The following is a 21767-nucleotide window of genomic DNA, read 5'->3' as shown; positions in this document are numbered from 1 at the left end:
CTCAGGCCTCTGGGCCTGAAGCTCGGTCCTCTCTGGCACAGCTGGCTGCCGGCAGAGCCCGCGGGTACGCCACTGCAACCCCCTCTGGCCTCTGCTCCGTAGCTGCGGGGTGACCTCTCCTTTGGGGCTCTACTCAGCTCTTCCCAGGAGGGTGGCACAGTTCCCCCCCCCCTTTGGTGGTCCTCCTCGGGTCCTTGTACTCTGGGGCCTCTGGATATCTGGGGCCTGGATCTCCTCCATACCTGTTTCATGCCCTGGGGGACGGGGCTATGCTATGGCTCCCCACACTCCCTAGCAGATCGTTACATGGAGAAACGTTTGGAATACAAGCATGCTGATCCACACAGGTGTGCACACAGGTGTACACTCGGGTGTTCACAGACTACAGCTTTCTTGGCTGCTGCCTCAAAGCACATTGTGCGCTGTCTATCTTGCGTGCGGCACAATATCGTTTATTATTTAGTATCTACTGTTATCTACTGCTAGCTAGTTTATTGTGATGGTGCCGTTTTTTTATTATGTTGCTCTTTGTTGTTTGTTTTCTCTTCTGTTTTTTTTCTCCATACAGGTGATCCGGGTGTTTTGTTTGTTTTTCTTTTTTTTTTTTTTCTTCCCCCCCTTCTCACCGTCTCTTCTCCCCTTTGGTTTTCTTTCTCCCCCTCTCTTTCTTTCATTCTTTCTCCCTGTCCTATCCCCCAGTCATGTCTGTCCCGTTTGTTGCAACTGAAAATAAAATAAATTCATAATTATAATAAAGGTCAATCAAATGGACCAATATGGCAAGGCCATGATGATCCACTTGGTAAAATAAATCCGCTTGGCATCTTTCTTGGCCTTAAGACAACAATTCTGATGGCTAAAGATCCAAACGGGACACAAAAAAAAAAAAAAAAAAATCTAATCAGCCTGTGAGCACCAACTCAAAATATTTAGTCATGTAGACATGATGAAGACAGCCAGCTGAAGTTCAAACCGAGCATCAGAATAAGGAAGAAAGATACCGGCTGATGATGTCAGGCGGGCTGGTGTGAGTATTTCAGACATGTTGATGTACTGCGATTTCCAAGCACAGCCATCTCCAGGCTTTACAGGGAATGGTCTGGAAGAAGAGAATGGCCAGACTACTGTGAGCTGATAGGAAGGAAACAGTAAAAAATTAACCACTCGTTACAAAAAAGTTATGCAGAAGAGCATTACTGAAAGCACAACACATCTGACCTTGAAGCAGATGGGCTACAGCGACAGAAGACCACACCTAGCAGCTAACTGCAAGAAACTAAGGCTACATTTTGCACAAACTGGCCAAAATTAGACAACAGAAGACTGAAAAACAAGGCACTCCAATGGCCTCCACAGCCACCAGATCTCAGCCCAGTAGAGCATTCTTGGGTTGTGCTTGAAAGGGACAATTTGGATGAGCAGCAGTGACACAAAACTGAATGTGTGTATTTCAAACCTTGAAATACAAACCTTGGACAGTGTGTTACTGTATTTGCTCTTTCATACATATTTAAATATGTATGAAAGTTTGAAGTAATTTGACTGAAAACTCTAATACAGTGCTGGAAAATATTCCAGAAAGTGCGCGAAATAGAGCTGTGACTGACAAAAAACTACTTTACAAACACCATTTTTGTCACAGTACTGGGTCGTGTGACCCAGTGTTTGAGTTTTATGTATTTTTTTGTATTCATTTTCAATCTAGTTAAATTCTAGGTTGCTGTTCAGACCTTAGTTATTTCTGTCATCTCCGCCTGTACTCAGTGTCCCTGGTTCCTGCGTCTACGTTTCATGTGTATGCGGTTAAGTTCATGTCATGTTTCATGTCTATGTGGTTATGTTAAGTTCATGTCTGCATCAGCCCAAATAAAGGCTCGCTTTCAGTTTAAGTTCACTCCCATCTCCTCGCCTGTGTTCGCGCCTGGGTCCACCACACACACTCTCCACACGGTCTGCCCCCGCTGGCCGTGACAATGTTGCCCTCAACAAGACTTAAAACTAATGATTACAATGATAAACTCGACAAAAATGCTTAACTACAGCCACAGTGTTCTAAAGACACACATAACTTATTTGCACAGGATAAAAAAAAGAACGACCATAATTAAATTGTTCTAGCATAAAAGATGTGATAAATAATGTACAGCAGCTTTTCCCTAAGGCAGTTGTGTCTACAGAAAAAAACTATTTCTTGCCAAGTGAAACAACTGCAAAATACAAGACAGGTACAGGATTCCTGATTCGAGTTGTGTAAAATATTGTGGTTGTGATAACACTTATGAGTTCTGAAGATTTGTGACTTGTACAACGAGAGAGATTTCACTTAAACGTGTAATTTTGAGAAACATAATCATAGAAAACACTACTCACACTGCTGTTGACAATGTGAATGCCTATTTTAGAGGTCATAGCTAAAGTAACTATTTGACCTTTCTACCTAAACTGTTCTGTTTGTCATTCCCCTGACAAAGCCTCCAGGGGACTGCTTGATAGAAAAAGAACACGGTGTAAGAATCTGTATTTGCAGTTTTGCAGACTGTGCGTACACTTAAATAATTGATGACCTGAAAGTAACTTTTCCTCCAGGATATAGACATTGTTACACAAGCCCCATCAGGCCAGCAGAAGCATCAAGAATGCCAGACAGAAATGCTTTTGCAATACAATTTAGGAGGGGAGAACTCATCTTCCTCAAAAACACTGAAAGGTTTTTAAAGAGAAACCACTGAACAAACAGGATCAAACAGATTGTTTATACCACTCAAATGGATAATAAATTGTGCCAAGCAGGCAGAGTCTTCATGGAGTTTTGGCAAACTGAAAACTGGCTTTAAAAGTTGTACGTGACACGTATGAGGAAAACTGCCAAATGCTTTAATGAAAGATATGAAAACAAGCGAACACTTAAAAATAACCATTGGCCACATGATGTCTGCTTTTGGACTAATTGCTTAGTTTCACAGATTTTATCCTATACTTTGACTCCAAGTGCTAGTCCACAGTGCATTATTGCCCATTTGTTCTACTTATCTCAGTAATAAATAGAAACGCAAACTAGATTATGTCAGCCTGATAGCATAGAAAATCAAACTTGCCAACATGTGGATAGCATTGCGAAAGGGTTATTTTAATCCAAGCAATTAGCTTTTCTAATATTGTGGTGCTTTATAAAACAGCATGTGAAAATTTGAGTCTCATTGAAGCTTAACAGACTCAACTCCTGTCTAACCACTGCCACCGCCTCATGTTAACATTTATTCATGCATTTATTCCACCTCTTTTAGGCGGAAACATCCCCCACCTTTTTTGTGCACATTAACTATAAAATTTGGTGATAATGAACCTGCTACTTTGTGGGTGCTGTTTTCATCCACAATTTGTGAATCAACAGTGGATTTTAAATCAAACAACTGATATGTGATTGAAGTGTTAGACTTTCAACTTTAATTCAATGGGTTTCACAGAGATTTTGTGGTAACTGTTTAGGAATAGCTACCATTTCCCCCATTTTCAAAAGCTCAAAGTAATTTTTGTAAAATCCCTTGAATTAAGGCTGAAAGGCTACACTTCAATCACATGCTGATTTAAAGTCCACTGCAGTGGTGCATAAAAATTGTCATTGCCCAACAGGTTGTGGATGTAACTGTACGGGAGTGACATTGACTCATAATGGCCCTTTACTGGACTGATAACATTTGAAACTAGAGTCCTGGTCCATTCGAACTAGCAGAGCCATGATCCTGTCTGCAGGTTCATATCAACAAATGCTCCATCATATCCTCCCTCCATATCAGACAAACCAAAAAACAAAAACATCTGCCAGTCAAGGCAGATGGCTGCTCCTCCGTAAGCCTGGTTCTGCCAGAGGTTTCTTCCTGTTAAAGGGAGTTTTTCCTTTCCACTGTCACCAAGTGCTTGTTCATACAAGGTTGTGTGATTGTTGGGGTTTCCTTTTTTTTATTATCAGGTCTTAAGGTGACTGTTTTTGTTATTTGTTGTTTCAATAAAACTGAACTGACTTCTACTTTCTAAAGTCTTGTATTCACACATAAAATGCACAGTGTAAGAAGATCCTGACTTATCTTCAGATAAATCCCAGGACCAATTCTTAAGGTTACCACACAACTCAGTTACTTTAAGAAATATAACATGTGGGAACATTGTGCTTCATTCCTTTATGTAGTGTCCACCATGAGCCTGTGAAACCGTAACTAATGAGCTATAGTCAGGCTTTGGCAACTTGGGAAAGGTCAAGGGGACAAATAAGATTCAGAGCAGTGATTCTGTTCAACAAGCTGAAGATGAAGCCGGATGAGATTTCCATGTGAGCATTTTTTTTCTCTGAAATGCAGAATAATGAAATTACTTTTTTTTTTTTTTTTTTTTTAAGGAAAAAAAGGACCGTGCCAGGATTCGCCGTTCACTGTGAAATATTACATCGCTAAGTCATTTGTTCAGATGATTCTTCGGGTTAACCACAGGGAGCACAATTTTCCATTTTTCATCTCTGCCTCACGCTGCCTTCTATTGTTCTTTTTGGTTATCTCCTGCTTTCATCAGCAGTATGGTGCTTCCAAGCAAAAGCCTTTAATATGTTCAGCAGCAATTTTCCTGTTAATATTTTCCATTATTTAAATCAACTGTGATATTCTGTTCAATAATAACCTTAAAGCTTGCTGCATATAAACATCATGTGGGATTTGTGAAGAAGTCAATATTAGATACCAAGAATATCATGGTAATGATTAGCAGGTATGTTAAACCCTGATATAGCCTGTTAAAAATGTAAAAATAGGATATAGAGTGGGTATTGTACTATATTTGTTTTACATTCTAATATAACTAAAGTATGTCAGTCAAAAATGAACTAAACTGGTCCACACAGCTGAGGAAAATATGCTGCCTTACACACAATATACATGACAATAATTAAACCTTATACGGTGCACATGTCAGGTACACACACACACACACACACACACAGGTGAGCAAATTCAAATTCCTTCCAACTACAGTCTCTTGAGAGAACAGCAGTCAAACATACAATGAACCTATTTGCACACAGCTGACCAGAATCTATCAAAATATGGACACTTTACGCGGCCCAAAAGCCTAACATCGACAGACAGTCAGGAATCCTTTTGCAACAAAGGCAGGACTGTAAAATTACTGCTTAATTATAATGTTAAATTGCTCTGCGGCAGCTCATACTAAGCCGAAGCACTCATCTGAGTGCACAGTTATGATACTCCAAATGTGGCTTGGCGTGTCCAGAGTTTAGGTAAAAAGTGTCCTCACAAGGGGCACTGATGTTAAAAGTCTGTGAGCGTATACATCAGGGCGAGGTGTGTGTGTGTGTCTGCTTTGTGTCATGGTTATGAATAACCATGTTTTTTAATCCAAGAATGATCTGCAAATGAGGCCAACACTGGGACATTTCCATGACAACTCCAACATGCTTTTCTCTTGGGCTCTTTTTTTTAACATTGTTTTTAACAACGCCTTTAGTCACACGTTTGAATGTTTAAAGCGTCTCAACGCATTTTTTTCTAGCATTTGGCCAGGTGTGATGTGATGTTATCCTTTTGTGATGGGGTGTACCCTAAGCACAAATTTTGACCTTATAAATATCATAAGTCGAAAGTTGGTGTAGTTAAAATGTTAAGTATTCATTGTGGTCCATTCATTGTGAATTCTGAGTGTGATTGCACAAATGACTGTGCAACAAGAATTTTCAACCTGATTTAGCTGTCAGTAAATTCATTAGTAATTACCTCTTGGATGTCTTAAGTGTTCAACTATATCTTTAATCATTAAAATTACTAGCGTAGAAATAAAGCATTGGACTGACTAACTAACAACACCTGAACCTTTCAAACACCACGTTATGTCAGCACATATCAAAACTCCATCACGAGCGTTCCTTCAGACAACTTTAATGTCTGCAAAGAATATTACAGCAGCAGAGGACAACTACTGGGTGGAAATGGCCTCCAGTACCATTTCACTGGCCAAAACATCAGCCAATACCTGTTTGCCCCATGAAAATCACCAAAAAGCCCAAACAACACATAGCTTGTACTTACATCCCACCATCATCATGGCCACAGAAAAGATCTTCTCTCCGTCTGTGGTGGGGGCAATGTTTCCAAATCCAATGGTCGTCAAACTGGTCATGGTGAAATACAGGGACGTGATGTACAGAGAATCCTTGCCAGGGCCGCCCTCCCATTCTCCAGAACCGCTGGCATTGTATTGGTAAGGCGATCCAATGCTGATAGCCAGCTGATAAAGCCAACTGTCCATCTTGATGGTGTTGGTGGCTTCATCGATAACTTCGTAGTCTCCGATGCTGTACCTGTTTGGGACAAAATCAGAATTTGAATACATTTAAGTACCTAGTTTAAGTAGTTTAAGTACATTCAGCTAGTCTGACAACTGAACAATTAGATTGAGATTTGAATGAAATATCTTCTTCCCCATTTACTTTCAGCAGCCTTGACTAAATGAGAGATTATATTCTAAGAAAGCTGATTTCAACAAATCTGTAAATGTGCTTAAATATCACCGTCTTCTTTCAAATACATTTATATGTATCAATTTAGTTATCCTGTTGGCCATTTGCTTACTTTATGTAAGACAATGTGGTGCTCTGGTTAAAAAAATGCTGCCCAACCCAAATTTAAAGCATGCGGCAGTTCAACATTACAGGTTTAATGTGCAAATATAGTAGGCTTTAAAGAAAATGACAGACAACATAATGCAGGAAAGAACTGTTTCATTACAGAAGCAATCACAACTATGATTTAGATGAAGGGAAAACTCTTTAAAAAATATGTAAACCGTTTTTATTCCTTTCATTAATTGGGCGCATAAAATCTGACACTTTTCTTATTTGCTTACAGTAGTGAATAAACAACTTCAGTAAATATTCATTACGGTTATTGAAATCGTTAATCCTTTATCATATGACAGACTTTAGGTGTGTTTATGGACTGTTCACTTTAATCTTAATAAAAATAAACTAATGCACCTTTGGAAGTATACATTAGAAGTATTTAACTAAGTAACTTGAGTGACTTACAAGAATACAAGAAATGTACAAAAATGACCATGGACTACATTTCAGTGAGCAATACGTTAGAAAAATATTGTTGTGTTAAATGTTCATGATTATGTGAAATTAAGGAACGATTTGAAGTGGGTTTCTGTGCTTTCATGTGGGAACTGTTCCCCTAATCTTGCTATGGGGCAAATTAAATTAGCATATTACTCAATATCATGTGGAAGAAACTAAACAAAGCAGAACAGCAGTGTATGATTTTTAAAACACAGATAGGGACAAGGAAGCAATGAGCATGCATGAGTAATTAGGTGCAGTGAGGTTAGGTAAATCCCTAGAAGAGCCAGCAGCAGCCTTTAGATGTTACTACAAGGGAAGGTTTCTTCAATGACTTTTGAAATCATTTCAAACACAGTGTACCAGATGCAGGCAAGCCAGTGGGCCACCAGTCCAAACACGCAGACCAGGAGGACCAGAACAGCAGCACCATACTCCAGGTAGTGGTCCAGTTTTCTGGCCACCCGGCCCAGACGCAGCAGGCGGACCACCTTCAGAGAGCTGAACAGGCTACTGATGCCCTGAGCAGCAGTGAAAGGAGGAAGGAAAACGGAAAAAAAGAAATATTAGAAATGTAGGAAGGTATGGGGAAGGAGCGGGACGAGTACGAAAAGAGAGAAATTGGTTATTATAAGTTGCATCTATGTCAAATCTGTCTTAACAGTGTCATCACAATGGGGAAAATGAAACCCTGAAACACGTGTAGAAATGTTGAGACTGATATTTTGTTGCAACAATACTTTTACATGTAATCAAAACAGGCAGAAAATCGGAGCCGCCCACAGCAGCAATTAAAACTTTTGAAAAAGTTTGTTAGAGACCTTTTATGTGCTTACATAAGAGCTGCACAAGGGAAAATGAATTATGGAGTAAAGAAAACTCTAATTACAGTGTGCTTTTGTTGTTTTTAGTTTACCTGCAAGTTAATTGTTTCCTTCAAAAAGTGCTTTATGTTCACGACTACAAAAATAACCCTACTATTAAGACTTGAACTACCCAAATTAGGATATGTGCAACAAATAAGACGCATCTTTACAACCACATCAAGTAGTAAAGATACTGAGGTGTTCCTATTCATAACAGCAAGCCCAATTTTCATTACTTTACAATATATATCATTAAGCAGCTACCATGTTTGTATTCATTTTCTTGATAGAGAAACTGGCAGATATGGTCAAGCGATTTGCAGCAAAACAAGAGAGACTATTATGTTCTAAGCCGCACTTCAGCATCCATCAAAATTACAGCTAAATGACATTTTGTCATTTAGAAATAAATTGTTATGCAGCTCAAAGCTCAACGGGGGGAAAACCAGCAAAACTGAGAAAAACACAGAGAAAACATAGTTATTAGCCTCTATAATCCATCATTATCTTTCACAACACAATTAGGAACCTAAACCAGCCAAGAATTTAAATAGAGAATCACATTTAAGATTAATGATTGTAAATGTTTTTCAAAATTTGTCAGTAAAGCAGAATAATAGATGCTGGTAAACGCTTGATAAAACGATACACTGAACTGGTTCTCCGGTGTTTGACCATTTGGATTACTACATGTTACTTTTCATACACAGAAACACTAGGATCTCTATCTTTTTGTGCATCCCAAAGACAAACTATAATATTGAACTAAGGCTGGTTGAAACATATGTTTGGGATGCTTATTTCTCCATAGATTTGTTTTTTATTCTTTTTCTAAAAAGTATTTTTATTACTATTAGTTTAGTAATAAGTTACACTTAGTTACACTGACCCAAGCTTCAATGTAAAAATTATCCCAATGTTTTGTATCCTGTTTACAAGCCCTGAAAATATATTATAGCTCTGAGTATGTCTGTGGATGTTTCTCTGCTCAAAGCTTTTGTAGACTGGTTCGCTTTGACTGATCTACATACGATTTCAGTATTTAGTCATTTTTTTCATTTACTCCCTTTAATTTATTTGTTGACATGAAATGCTGCTTTAGATATCACAGGTACCTGAAATAAAATTACTTATGTTAGCACATAAAGCAATAAAGAACAACAAGCCTATGCACTAACTACACAACAACAACAACAACTTGTTGCCATCTTATTTTCTGATTGATTGACATGGGTGTTTTTTGGTGAGGGGTTGTTTTACTCGCAAGCACTTTCAGGTTGTAAGCTCTTGTCTTAGAAAATCTGTTTTTTCACCGTTTCTTCCTGCACTAAATGTGACGACAGTATTCTGAAAAAGGATGGTGCAAAATATTTATCATAGCTCTGGTTTTACTTGGCTGTCAACTGTCCAAATGGAGAGTCGGCGAGGCTACCTTAAATAGGTCATGTGATTTTGACACATTGTCGCAGGCATTGACTCCAGCGGGTTAAATCACATTTTTTGGTGTTTATAAAAAATGCTCGATGATGATGACGATGACAGTATTTATTTTTTTATTTATTTTTTTCTCTCCCCCTCATCAGTATGTGGATGAAAATACAGCAAAAATAACCGTGTTCCTAATATGAAGTATATGCAACAATCATTTTAATCTCTTAAACAGATGAAGACATGCAGTGTTGCTCAATATCTGATCCATGAAGACTTCAAGGACCAGAGATGGACTATAGACAGAGTTGAAGATGGACTCCTGGATCTGTTACAGCACTTACAAAGAGAGACTAAACCACTGCAGCCATAACACCAATGTCAAGCTTCAGTTTATGGATATGCATTGTTAGAAAAAACATCTTAAAAAAACAGTAATATTCCGGCAGCTGGGGCGCCAAAATAATACCGTAAAATAACAGAAAATAACTTACTCATAAAAATACGGTTATTTCCAGTAATGACAATACAGTTTGTTGCCCTAATTTTACATGGGATTTTGCCTTTTTCAAGTGCTTTTAAACATGAAATTAGGAACAATTTAATGTGATTAAACAATGAACTTACCTATAAACAAGGTCAATGAATGCGGCAATATGAATAATAATAATACTTAAATGTACAGAAATATACAGTTAACAGTTGGTTTAAATAATAACGGATTGCATTCATATTGCGCTCTTTGAGACCCCTGAAAGCGCTTTACAATTCCCCGTTATAATTCCCCTCTGGCCATCACCAGTAGGTGGTAGGTGAAGTGTCTTGCCCAAGGACACAACGACCGAGAGTGTCCAAGCCGGGGCTCGAACCGGCAACCTTCTGATTACAAGGCGAACTGCCAACTCTTGAGCCACGATCGCCCTCAAAAGCAATAATTATTATTATTATTTGATGTAAAAAAAAAAGTTCGTTTTATATATTTTTCCATAGCATTACATTTGAATTTAACAGTTCAATCTTTCAAATAACGGACAAATATTTGTGAAATTATGATGCATTTGTGAATGTATTTTAACAATCTAAATTTGCATATATACAGACAAATACATTTAAAAAAACCAGAAAATTATGTTTTATTACATTGCAGTGATTTTACGGTAATTTACATTTGAAATGTGAAATCACAGTCTATTTATGTGAATTTAATGATATTCTAGAAGAACAGTACAAAACTGTAAAATACACAGTAAAATACTTTTATATTAGGATTTTTATTTTTACAGTGTGCTTTTAGGAAACTACTTCTCTTCTCTTCAGAGGACAGAGTGCTGTGGGTGTGCCTTCCCTACATACTGACTTCCCTAGACTCATCCAGTTCATCCAGCTAAAGGATATTTTGGCCCAGAATCTTACAGGTTCCTCAGCTTTGGTTTGATGCAGAGCAGAAACTGCTCATTTCACAGCACTGAGGAGACTACTGTGAGAATGATGAACACTCCAAACACAGATGCCCATGACAAACCAGAGGACATCAGGTCTACTAGCTGATAGACCAACAGATATTTGTAATTTTTGATTATCAAGACAAACACATACATTAAAATGAAAGAATTATATCGGTTTAACATAAGGTAACTACACTCAACAAAAATATAAACGCAACACCTTTGTTACTGCTCCCATTCCCCATGGGATGGACGTAGAGACCTAAAATTCATTCCAGATACACAATATAACCATCCCTCCCAAACAGTGGTCACAAATCAGTCCAAATGTGTGGTAGTGGGCACATTTGCTATATTGAGATAATCCATCCCACCTCACAGGTGTGCCACATCAGGATGCTGATCTGACATCATGAGTAGTGCACAGGTGTACCTCAGACTGCCCACAACAAAAGGCCACCCTGGAATGTGCAGTTTTGTCTCACAGCAAAATGCCACAGATGCCACAAGCAATGAGGGAGCGTGCAATTGGCATGCTGACAGCAGGAATGTCAACCAGATCTGTCGCCCGTGCATTGAATGTTCATTTCTCAACCATAAGCCGTCTCCACAGGCGTTTCAGAGGATATGGCAGCACATCCAACCGGCCTCACAACCGCAGACCTCGTGTAACCACACCAGCCCAGGACCTCCACATCCAGCAGGTTCACCTCCAAGATCGTCTGAGACCAGCCACCCAGACAGCTGCTGGAACAATTGGTTTGCACAACCAAACAATTTCTGCACAAACTGTCAGAAACCGTCTCAGGGACGCTCAACTGCATGCCTGTCGTCCTCATCAGGGTCTTGACCTGACTCCAGCTCGTCGCCGTAACAGACTTGTGTGGGCAAATGCTCACATTCGATGGCGTCTGGCACGTTGGAGAGGTGTGCGCTTCACGGATGAATCATGGTTCACATTGTTCAGGGCAGATGGCAGCTGAGAATGTCCCAGTTCTTGCATGGCCAGCATACTCACCGGACATGTCACCCATTGAGCATGTTCGGGATGTGCTTGACTGGCGTATACGACAGCGTGTACCAGTTCCCACGAATATCCAACAACCTCGCACAGCCATTGAAGTGGAGTGGACCAACATTCCACAGGCCACAATTGACAATCTGATAGACTCCATGCGGCGATGTGTTGCACTGCATGAGGCAAATGGTGGTCACACCAGATACTGACCGGTTCTGGGTCCCCAGACCCCCAATAGCGCAAAAAACTGCACATTCCAGGGTGGCCTTTTGTTGTGGGCAGTCTGAGGTACACCTGTGCACTACTCATGATGTCAGATCAGCATCCTGATGTGGCACACCTGTGAGGTGGGATGGATTATCTCAATATAGCAGATGTGCCCACTACCACACATTTGGACTGATTTGTGACCACTGTTTGGGAGGGATGGTTATATTGTGTATCTGGAATGAATTTTAGGTCTCTACGTCCATCCCATGGGGAATGGGAGCAAAAACAAAAGTGTTGCGTTTATATTTTTGTTGAGTGTAAATACACTCAACATTTAAAAAAAAAGTTTAAATGTGAACAAACATTTTTGTGCTATATTAACATGAGATAACTTGACAAACTTGATAACTTGTTAATTTAACATGTAAAAGTTGTGCAGTTATAAAAAACATAAAGTTGACTAAACATAACTTTACTTCCTGCAACCGATGTACTGTACAGATTTTTTCATGTCAATCCAATCCAATTATTTTTTCAGTGTACTACTACATTATTAGGTCCTGATTGTTCAAGACCTTTTATTTGAGAAGAAGGAAATTAAATTAAATTCTCCATTTAACAGGGAGCCAATATAGTAGAAATATTCTCTCTCTTTCTTCTCCCCATCAGCAGTCTCACTGCAGCATTTTGGATCAACTGAAGGCCTTTCAGGGCGTTTTTAGGACAGCCTGATAATAGTGAATTACAGCAGTCCAGTTTAAACATAATAAATTCACAAACTAGTTTTCAGCATCACTCTGAGACAGGATGTTTTTAATTTTAGAGATGCATGAAAGCAGTCATACATATTTCTTTAACATGTGGTAATCACACAGCCGAAAACCACTATAACAGGCTTTTTAATGTCATTGCTGACATGGCCATAAGAGGTACTGCAGTTTTTTCCAGCTGGCTTCAGCCCCAGAGGTTAAGACTAAAGCACTGATATCACTAGTCTGGGTTCAGTATAAGTGTTAATAATAATGATACTCATAACTGATTCACAGTCTTATTATAGTAAGACGGCATTAGAAAAAAAACTGAGCAGAAAGGCCCGAAGCATCAACAGCACACCATACTTTTAACATCAGCGAATGAGACAAAGTAAATAAATAACACTACGACTCTTTTCAGCCGTGTTATTGTCGGCTTTGCAACACATCACTGCCGAGGCGCCTGAAAGAGAAAGGTCTGTCTAAAAGCAGGAACATGGTTTCAGGGGGTGTACACGCACTAAAATTCACGTGTATACAAAGAAAACAAAACCTGGAGCTCAGTTATTTTTGGTGTCATCCCCACTTAAACTCTAACGAGTCTTTACAGAATTATCACAGTGTGCAGGTGCTTATGCAGCTGAAAACAAAACTGTCTTTGGACGTATCAAATGAAAAATGTGCCGAGAGATCAGCAGTTTTATAGGTTCAATACATACGGTTCCTCAAAAGCTGTAAAATATAAATGAGAGATTAGGCTAGAAATGAAAACAGCTTAAGGCAAATCCTGTCTTAAATTTCATCTCTGTTCGACATTACAAAGCATCAAAAAAAGAAGCACTTGAAGGCGCAACCTTTGCCAGGTAAACACTGCCCACTCTCTGGGCTGTGTTTACCGTTAAGGGTAATAGTATTGTATTGTCTATATATTAATTTTGTTTTATTTATTGTTTTTTAAACGTACTTTAAGAACTTTGTAGCGCAGTAAAAATCAGATAAAGATCAGATGTGAAAAGGCAGTAGAATTTAAGAATAATTTTGAAGGCAAGACATTTCAAGAAAGTTTGACTTTATTGACCTTGAAGAGGTCGGAGGTCCAAAGTATCGTGATATTTAGAATCTTCATATATCATTCTCTGTATGCCTAAATGTCAATACAAACAGTGGCAGTACGAAACATGGTTTTAAATAGCTCTACAGAGCATTATTATCTTGTTGACCTTCAGATCCATATTGTAGGAGAGGTCAGAGGTCAAATGTGACCTGACATTTAAAAACTTTATACAGTAGACACCACACTTGGAAGAATCATAGTTTCTAAGTTAGAAGGTATTTTGTCAATTTTCCACCAATAAATCATTAAGTTGACCTTGACGATCTTGGTGGATGTGATTATTTACATGACTCCACTCTATACGTCTACAAGGTTTTATCAGAATTCATTCAAAACCTTTTGAGCTGTTGTGTTTGCAGCCAGAATTACAGAAACGCACACGGTAGCAAAAACATTAACACCTTGGTGGAAGTAATAAGTCAGTTTATGTAGTATGAACTACTTTCAAACTTGAACGTATAATAATATGAGTCAGTGGAGTGTAAGCTGATATTGCTCCATTACTAAACAGCATATTGCTGATAAGTAACTAGAAGCTGCAAATGCAACAGAAGAGATGGCAACTAGTCCATACGTTGGTCAACATTATGACATCATCCAATGATTTTCATTCAGCTAGTAAGTAAGCTCCCTCTGCTACCAGTGTTTGTCTTCTAAATAGATTCCTTCATATTTTCTTTATGTCAAAAATCTACACATACCCAGTGAGCAGAGAACAAGGCTCATAAAAATAAACATAAGTCATTCATTCTTCTTAAAAACAGGAGTAGCAGCCAGGACCCCGGAGGCTTCTGCACGCTCTGCACAAAGTGTTTTAACACAGTTAACAAAGCTGAGTATTCAGAGCAGCAGGGGCCAACACTGTACAGCCCCTAGCTAAATATTTACAACATTAGAAAATAAAAATTCTCAACTTTGAAGCAAAAAGATGGAACAGAAGACGGGGCCAGAGCCAGGAGGGTTATCTAAGGATGTTATGTAATAAAGAGGGAGATTGCTGAGCAGACGAGCTGCAGTTTTCTGTGAGCCTTCACCTCCATCCTGACATCAGCATTCAACCTCAGTTTCCCCGTCTGCAGCTGGAAGCCAGCTCACTTGACTCCCTCGTTTTACTCTGACCTGAGTAGAAGACCAGAGCTTTGCTCTTTAGCTTTACAGTAAAACATTATTTCACTCTGACTGAAAGCCTGACAGCATCACTAGACTGATATTCATATTCATGTATGTTTTCTAGGAGATTTTTTTTTCCCTCCAATTCAGTACAACAGTTATCGGAAACCATCTGAAAAAGTCTTTAAAAACAAACTGACAAATGCACCTTGGGTACAAATGAGATAGACTTGCTTACTAATTCTTTCCAGTAACGTTATTAGATTAACAGCTTTCAATTAGCCTGACAGGAAGTAATCTGGCATTTAATCATTGAGGGGAAAGGAAGTGACCAGGGAGCTAAAAGTGCAGTGAAACTGACTCAACTAAATAGGTCCAAAAAATGCTGTTTGTTGCTTGTATGATCCAGGTAGTAGATGCATATGGTAGCTACAGTGGAAGAAACTAACTGAGAATATGTGAGTAAGAGAGAAAGTAGAACTACTTTTATATGTTACGTGCTTTATAAATAAGGATACCTGAGAGAACGAGGCATGTGAGCTGAATTTAATGTGTTGCAAATCTCCCTTTATATGTATACAAGGAAAAACTGTTTAAGTAAATTGTATCGTTTGGGTTAAAACAGTGTGCTATGCAAATAGTGACATATGGGATGTATCGGGGGAAAAATAGTATTTATCAGCATTTGATTCTATCCATTGTTTTTCTTAACTACTTGTCTAGTCAAAGGTTAGGGAGGTGCAGGAGTCCATCTCATTACTATGGCAACAGGACCTAATTCATACAACAAAACGAAATCAAAATTTCAGATTTTACTAAAGATTACACATCCTATCACGTATCATACAGCATATGGGGATCTTCCTACAAGTTCACTACAGCGTGTTCAGATCTGAGACTGAGCTGCATCTTTAGTTGGAACCTCCTCTCCCATCAAAGCCGAAGTGTGAGCTGCTTCACACCCTAGCACCAGTTTTAGATCCAGCTCTTGTTGCAACAGTCCTGGTGCCAGAAATTACAATACCTCAGGCTCTCACACACGCTTCCAAAATACTAAAAGCACTGGCTGCACCACACATAAGGATGAATCTGTGTCTGTGCTCATCTTCAAGGCATTGATAGAGAAACATTTTATGTCACTACTATTGCTGTTGAAGACTCATTTTAATATTGAGTTCTTTGTTAACTTGGCCTGGTCTTCACTGGACCAAGAAGGTCAAAGCTGCAACTTCAACTTAACTCCTGCTGCAGGTTTTGGGTCACTCTCTCACGCCACAATCCCAGGCAGCCCTCTGCAGCCCTCCCCACCTCTCCTCTCTGCAGGCGCAGCTTCAAAGGCCTCCCCAAGGACTCGGACAGCTCCCAGCTCATATGTAAATGCCTCTAAATTAAGCAGCCACAGGACAGAGCAGCGCAGATGAAAAGAGCATGAATCAAGAGCAAGCAACGCATGTAAAATCATGGCTCATAAGCACCTGTTTATCAAAAGAAAGCATGGCGAAGAGAGACGGAGTACAGGCAGAAATTATGTGTCCATCGGGAAGCTCTTTTTCACAGTGCAGGCTTTTTCTTTTATTATTTCCACAGCTCAGGACACATTGTTGAGTATTCCTCACAGCGCTGGGAGCTTAGTGTGTTGTCAGGGTTTAATGCGACAAGCATTAAAACTCAAAATTGTTGTAAAATCTCATGATTCGACTGTGTTTTCAATTGTCCCTTCATGCAAAACAGGAACCAAAACGCAAAATCCTCTCCAAGCAGCCAAAAAAGAATGAAAAAATTATTTTTATATGGGTTTTGATCCCATATAATGTTTGATTTAACATTAAAACATGAGAGAAAATGTGAAAGTAAATATCTTTCCCATATCCTAGTACCCCAAAATAGCTCCAATAACAACATATATAATTCATCCATCCATCCATTCACTTCCGCTTATCCTTTTCAGGGTCGCGGGGGGCGCTGGAGCCTATCCCAGCTGTCATAGGGCGAGAGGCGGGTACACCCTGGACAGGTCGCCAGTCTAACACACAGGGACAAACAACCATTCGCACTCACATTCATTTGCACATTCACACCTAGTGACAATTTGGGTTATTCAATTAACCTATCCCCTCAAGCTGCATGTCTTTGGACGGTGGGAGGAAGCCGGAGTACCCGGAGAGAACCCACGCAAACACGGGAAGAACATGCAAACTCCACACAGAAAGACCCCAGCCTGATGTTGGAATTGAACTCAGGACCTTCTTGCTGTGCGGCAACAGTGCTAACCACCGTGCCTATACAATTCATATCTTCAGATATAGAAAGTGAGGAGACACAACACCAAAACAAATTAGCAAAAAATTAGAACAAATAATTAGAGGGCATCTTCATCACCAGTTTTGTTTTGCATCTGTTTCAAAATGGCTCAGTGTTGTACATCATTTTGGTCAGAAACTATGTCAGAGGTTAACCCTGCTAACCAGGCATGCTATAGCTAGTAAAATGTGATTTCTGTTCATTTTATATAATGCATTAACTTGCACTACAAATTTTCCCACAGCTAGTACCTGTTACATTTCTGCTCATACAGTAGGGGTCAATCTAAAACACAGTCACCAACAGATAATGCAGAGAGTGCAACACATCAACAGTTTTCTTTCGTCAAACCAGTGGTGACAACAGGAAAAGACTGAGGTGAGCTATTTAACAGTTAACTGAGGGCCACCATAACTCACAAACACATACTTTCTTTTGGCTATTCCACTGAGGTTGAGAGAAGATGGCCGGTCGGTGTTGAACAGAATGAGTCAGCGAGCCGCTGATGGAATTTTATGCTTTCCAAAATAAATGAGAAGCAAATCATTTTTCACATATTTTTTTCACTGCTGTGCCAAAATGTATTAAACCTATAAATGGAGAAATGCAGTTTTTGAACCATCTGTACTTTTCCTGCCATCGCATATCTAAAGGTCTGCTCTCTCCGTTCCGTGCTGAATTCACACAATGCAAAACAGAAAGAACGGGACGGGCTCTGATCATGCACTATTAATGCGATCCAAATCTTTAATGAGTTCTTCATGTGCTCATGACCTAACTTTACACAAACTGTCAAAAAAAACTGTTGTTGTAGTTTTTATTGCAGTCTTGCTGACAGACAACTGATCAAATAAACACTTTCAACCTTAAATAAGAAACAGGTTATGAAATCTCTGGAGAATCCCTCCATTTTTCCAATTCCTAACACAATTACAGGCCTGATAAGGAGTTTTTATGTAATGTTATCAGTGTTAAAGTCATGTTTTCTTCAAAGCTTCGCAGCCATTTTGACACAGACTTGTTTACACTTGTGTAGTTTATATTGCCAAGTGGGTGATAGCTTACAGCTATCATTAATTTTCACATCTCTCACACTTGTGATGACAACTGAGAGGATGACTGAATGGCTTTTCCACAACTCAGAGTATGATATACTGTAATACACTGTATTAAATATTAACATAAGATAGTTTAGACAGAACAATGTTATAACCTCACCATTCAATCGTTATCTAGAGCAAAGCTTGGGCTGTACACTGTGCAGCAAGTGTGCTCAGGATCGAATCAAAATAGATATGTTTTTTTTCTTATACTACTGTCTGGTTTTCAAGAATGGCAAATGAAAACAATGCTATGATATCCAAGTGAAGTTGAACTTTGACCTGTTGATTATCTATGTTAACTTGTGATTATAATCTGCGAACTAAAATGTGTAAAACTAAATTTACAATTAACGTATGAACTACTGAATTATGGATAAAAAATGACATTTGAACTTTAAACAGCAAAATTTGAATTAATTTAATAGAATCCAGTTCAACTGTATCTATAAAGCACAAATATCATCAGCTCTAGAGGTGACAACAGTGGCATAAAGTGATATAAAGTGCCTTGACAGCTCCCTAAAGGCATCTCATATTGAAACCCAACCATCAGACAACCCGCTATAAGCAAGCACTTGGCAACAGCAGGAAGGAAAACCTCCTAATTAACAGGAAGAAACTCTGGCAGGACCAGGCTCAGGGAGAAGCGACCATCTGCCACGACTGGTTGGGGATGAGGGAAGGGAGACAGGACAACGGAGATTAATAATAAGCCAGAAATTAAATGCAAAGTGGTGCATTTAATCTTTGTGGCATCTGCATTTGATGCAGAACACCTGATTGTTCTGTAAATAGTTTGAAATCGTTATAATTTTTAGGTAAATAGCTGCAAATAACTTTGTTTGCAAAACTTGTGCACAAGTTTTTAAAATTTACAATTTATATTTGCATTTCAAGTTATGAAAATGATCCATTAAACATTGTTGTGGTTGTTACAGTAAAAAAAAGAACTTTTTTCTACACTGATTTTATGTTTTTGTCTGATTTTAGATCAATTGTGTTAACACGGTATGTCAAAATGAAAAAGTAACAGTAAATTCAGACATGTGAGGCCAAACGAGCCAAGGTGAAATGTAGAGGTAAAATCAAAAGTAAAACAGGCAGTTATATCCTGGACCCCAGAGGGTTAAACATTCTTTTAAAGTAACGCTTTCCTAGTAATTAGTTACTTTTATAATATTGTAACTCAGTTACTAACTCGATTACTTTTTTTGAAGAAGTAGCTGGTAACTATAACTAATTACTTTTTCAAAGTAACTTGCCCAACACTGCTCATACATAGAATCTCCCACATCTAAACACTGATCTTTGATCACTTCTCTACTGCTCCATACAGTTCTTTCAATAATAACTCATTTGCTGCAAGCGCATTCATTTCCCACTTTCTGTTATCTTCCTTCAGCCTTACAGTCTCTGTGTTCACACGCAGTTTTAATATCCCCACCCCTAGCTGCATGGCACACAGCTTCCTCCCGGCCCTGTCAGCTTGGCCAGCCATGGCTGTGGCAACATGCACGGCACGCAGAAAGGTCAGGGTGGATTAGACCTTTTTGAGCAGCCGCAGCGCCTGCAGATGCACACTGTGAACTCCCGATGGCCTTCCGGGCTCCTCTGTGACAGCAGGTGGCTTCGGGCCCGTGGGGGGTTCCTCCGTGCCTGACTCCCACACTTGCGTATCAAAGACCCACTTCAGCACACACGCACAAATCCTCATCCAACACCAACCCTGCTGCAACCTGAGGGAGAGTCAGCACCACTCCTTATGCGAGCGTTACATCATTTTTTCTGCTGCTGTGATTTTACAGTAATAGCCTGACTACTTCACTTGCTCTGTTCATGTTATTGCTGACCTCCATGCATCTTGTGTATGTGTGGGTGTTGCTATTTTTGAGCTATCTATAACCTCTATCTCCAAAATGCCAACTAGAACGAACAGAAGAGGAGAGTGGAAAGTTTTGTACAACTTCAGGGTTTTGCTCTTGTCCTTTCTAACACACTCACTATCCTGTGAAAAAAACATTTCACTCAAAGACTTAACTGCAGAGATCTTTGGAAGTGGCACCACTAACCACTGGATTCGAAAAGGATAAACACCACCAGCTGTCAGATCACGAAGTGAAAAACAAACTATGAAAAAGCCATTTAACCACTTGTCTTGGGGTATCCTGTGGAGGATTCTTCAGAATCACAGGCCACTCAGTCACTGTACAACCAAAGCAAGAGCTTGGCGCATATTGCCATCAGTACTCTGGGGGGTTGTCATGGATTCTGTTCATTTTAGTTGTATTACTGTATATATAACTAAAATGTTACCTCCACGTCCACCGACTCACTCACCTACTCAGCCAGAGACGGAGGTCGAGGAGCCAGAGGGACCTGCTGTGCAGACAGAGGGCATGGACAGAGGGCCGGAGAGTCCTGCTCAAATGGAGCTAGAGGTCAGTGTGAGTGAGGGACCTGCACAGCCAAAGCCATGTCGGCTGGTCCAACAGCGTCCACGCCAGAGGCCAGCGCGCCGTGAGGTCCGCCGGTTGCTACGCAGGTGGCCCCCGGACCTAACTCGTCACCACCGCCACTGGATACGCGGGCAGCCCCCTGAACTAAGACATCCCTGCATGCCTCAGCCGGGCGATGAGGTTATGTGGTCTGTGGTGCAGCTGCGAGGGAGACGGACGCACCTGAGCTGCATCCACAATCACACCACGCCGGCATAAATCAACTGAACTAGGTCCCGTCACTGTTATTGTTGGTGTGTGCTCGGCTGTGAGCTGAAAAACTGAAGCCGTCTCTGTGAAACAGCAGCCGTAAATAAAAGTTTATGTTGAAAAGCATGAAAATGCCTGTGGGTCTGTCGTGGATCTTTCACAATTACATATTAGATCATTTGGACAGGATGATAGAGAGTCTGTACTTTGTTGACTTCCAGATTTCATCTTTGCTTTTTGCAGATGATGTTGTTCTCTTGGCTTGGTTGTGAACTCCAGCTCGCACTGATGTGTAAAACAGCAGGAATGACAATCAGTACTTCCCAGTTCAAGATCATGGTTCTCAATGAGGGAGTGCTCCGGGATTAGACCTCTGGGACTAGTTACTATACCAGGTGGACAAAATTAAGTATCTTCTTGTTCAAGAGTGAAGGGAGAGTGATAGTTACCAATCTGTTGTGGTAAAGAAAGAGCTGAGCATAAAAGCGATGTTGTCGATTTACAAGTGAATCTACGTTCCTAACCTCAACTTTGGTCATGAACTCTGGGTAATGACCAAAACAATGAGGTCACGGACACTAGCAGTGGAAATGAG

General features: G+C 39.8%; 1 protein-coding gene across 1 annotated transcript in view; it reads right to left on the bottom strand.

Moving 5' to 3' along the window:
- The window catches only part of kcnh5b (potassium voltage-gated channel, subfamily H (eag-related), member 5b), a 191046-nt gene that overhangs the window by 129217 nt on the left and 40062 nt on the right, over window positions 1–21767 (bottom strand). Inside the window, exons 7-8 of the mRNA XM_086274700.1 lie at window positions 7484–7641; window positions 6087–6358 (exon numbers count right to left, since the gene is read on the bottom strand). Coding sequence (XP_086130826.1) covers window positions 6087–6358; window positions 7484–7641 — 430 coding nt within the window. The remainder of the gene's footprint in view (window positions 1–6086; window positions 6359–7483; window positions 7642–21767) is intronic.

This window comes from Aulonocara sp. 'chitande type north' Nkhata Bay, linkage group LG19, assembly GCF_057382095.1.
Source record: "Aulonocara sp. 'chitande type north' Nkhata Bay isolate Kocher_YH1m ecotype deep benthic linkage group LG19, A_spYH_male_GT1.1, whole genome shotgun sequence".
Lineage (NCBI taxonomy): Eukaryota > Metazoa > Chordata > Actinopteri > Cichliformes > Cichlidae > Aulonocara > Aulonocara sp. 'chitande type north' Nkhata Bay.
Note: the sequence above shows the minus strand (reverse complement) of the source record. Positions and strands in the feature narration are given on the sequence as shown.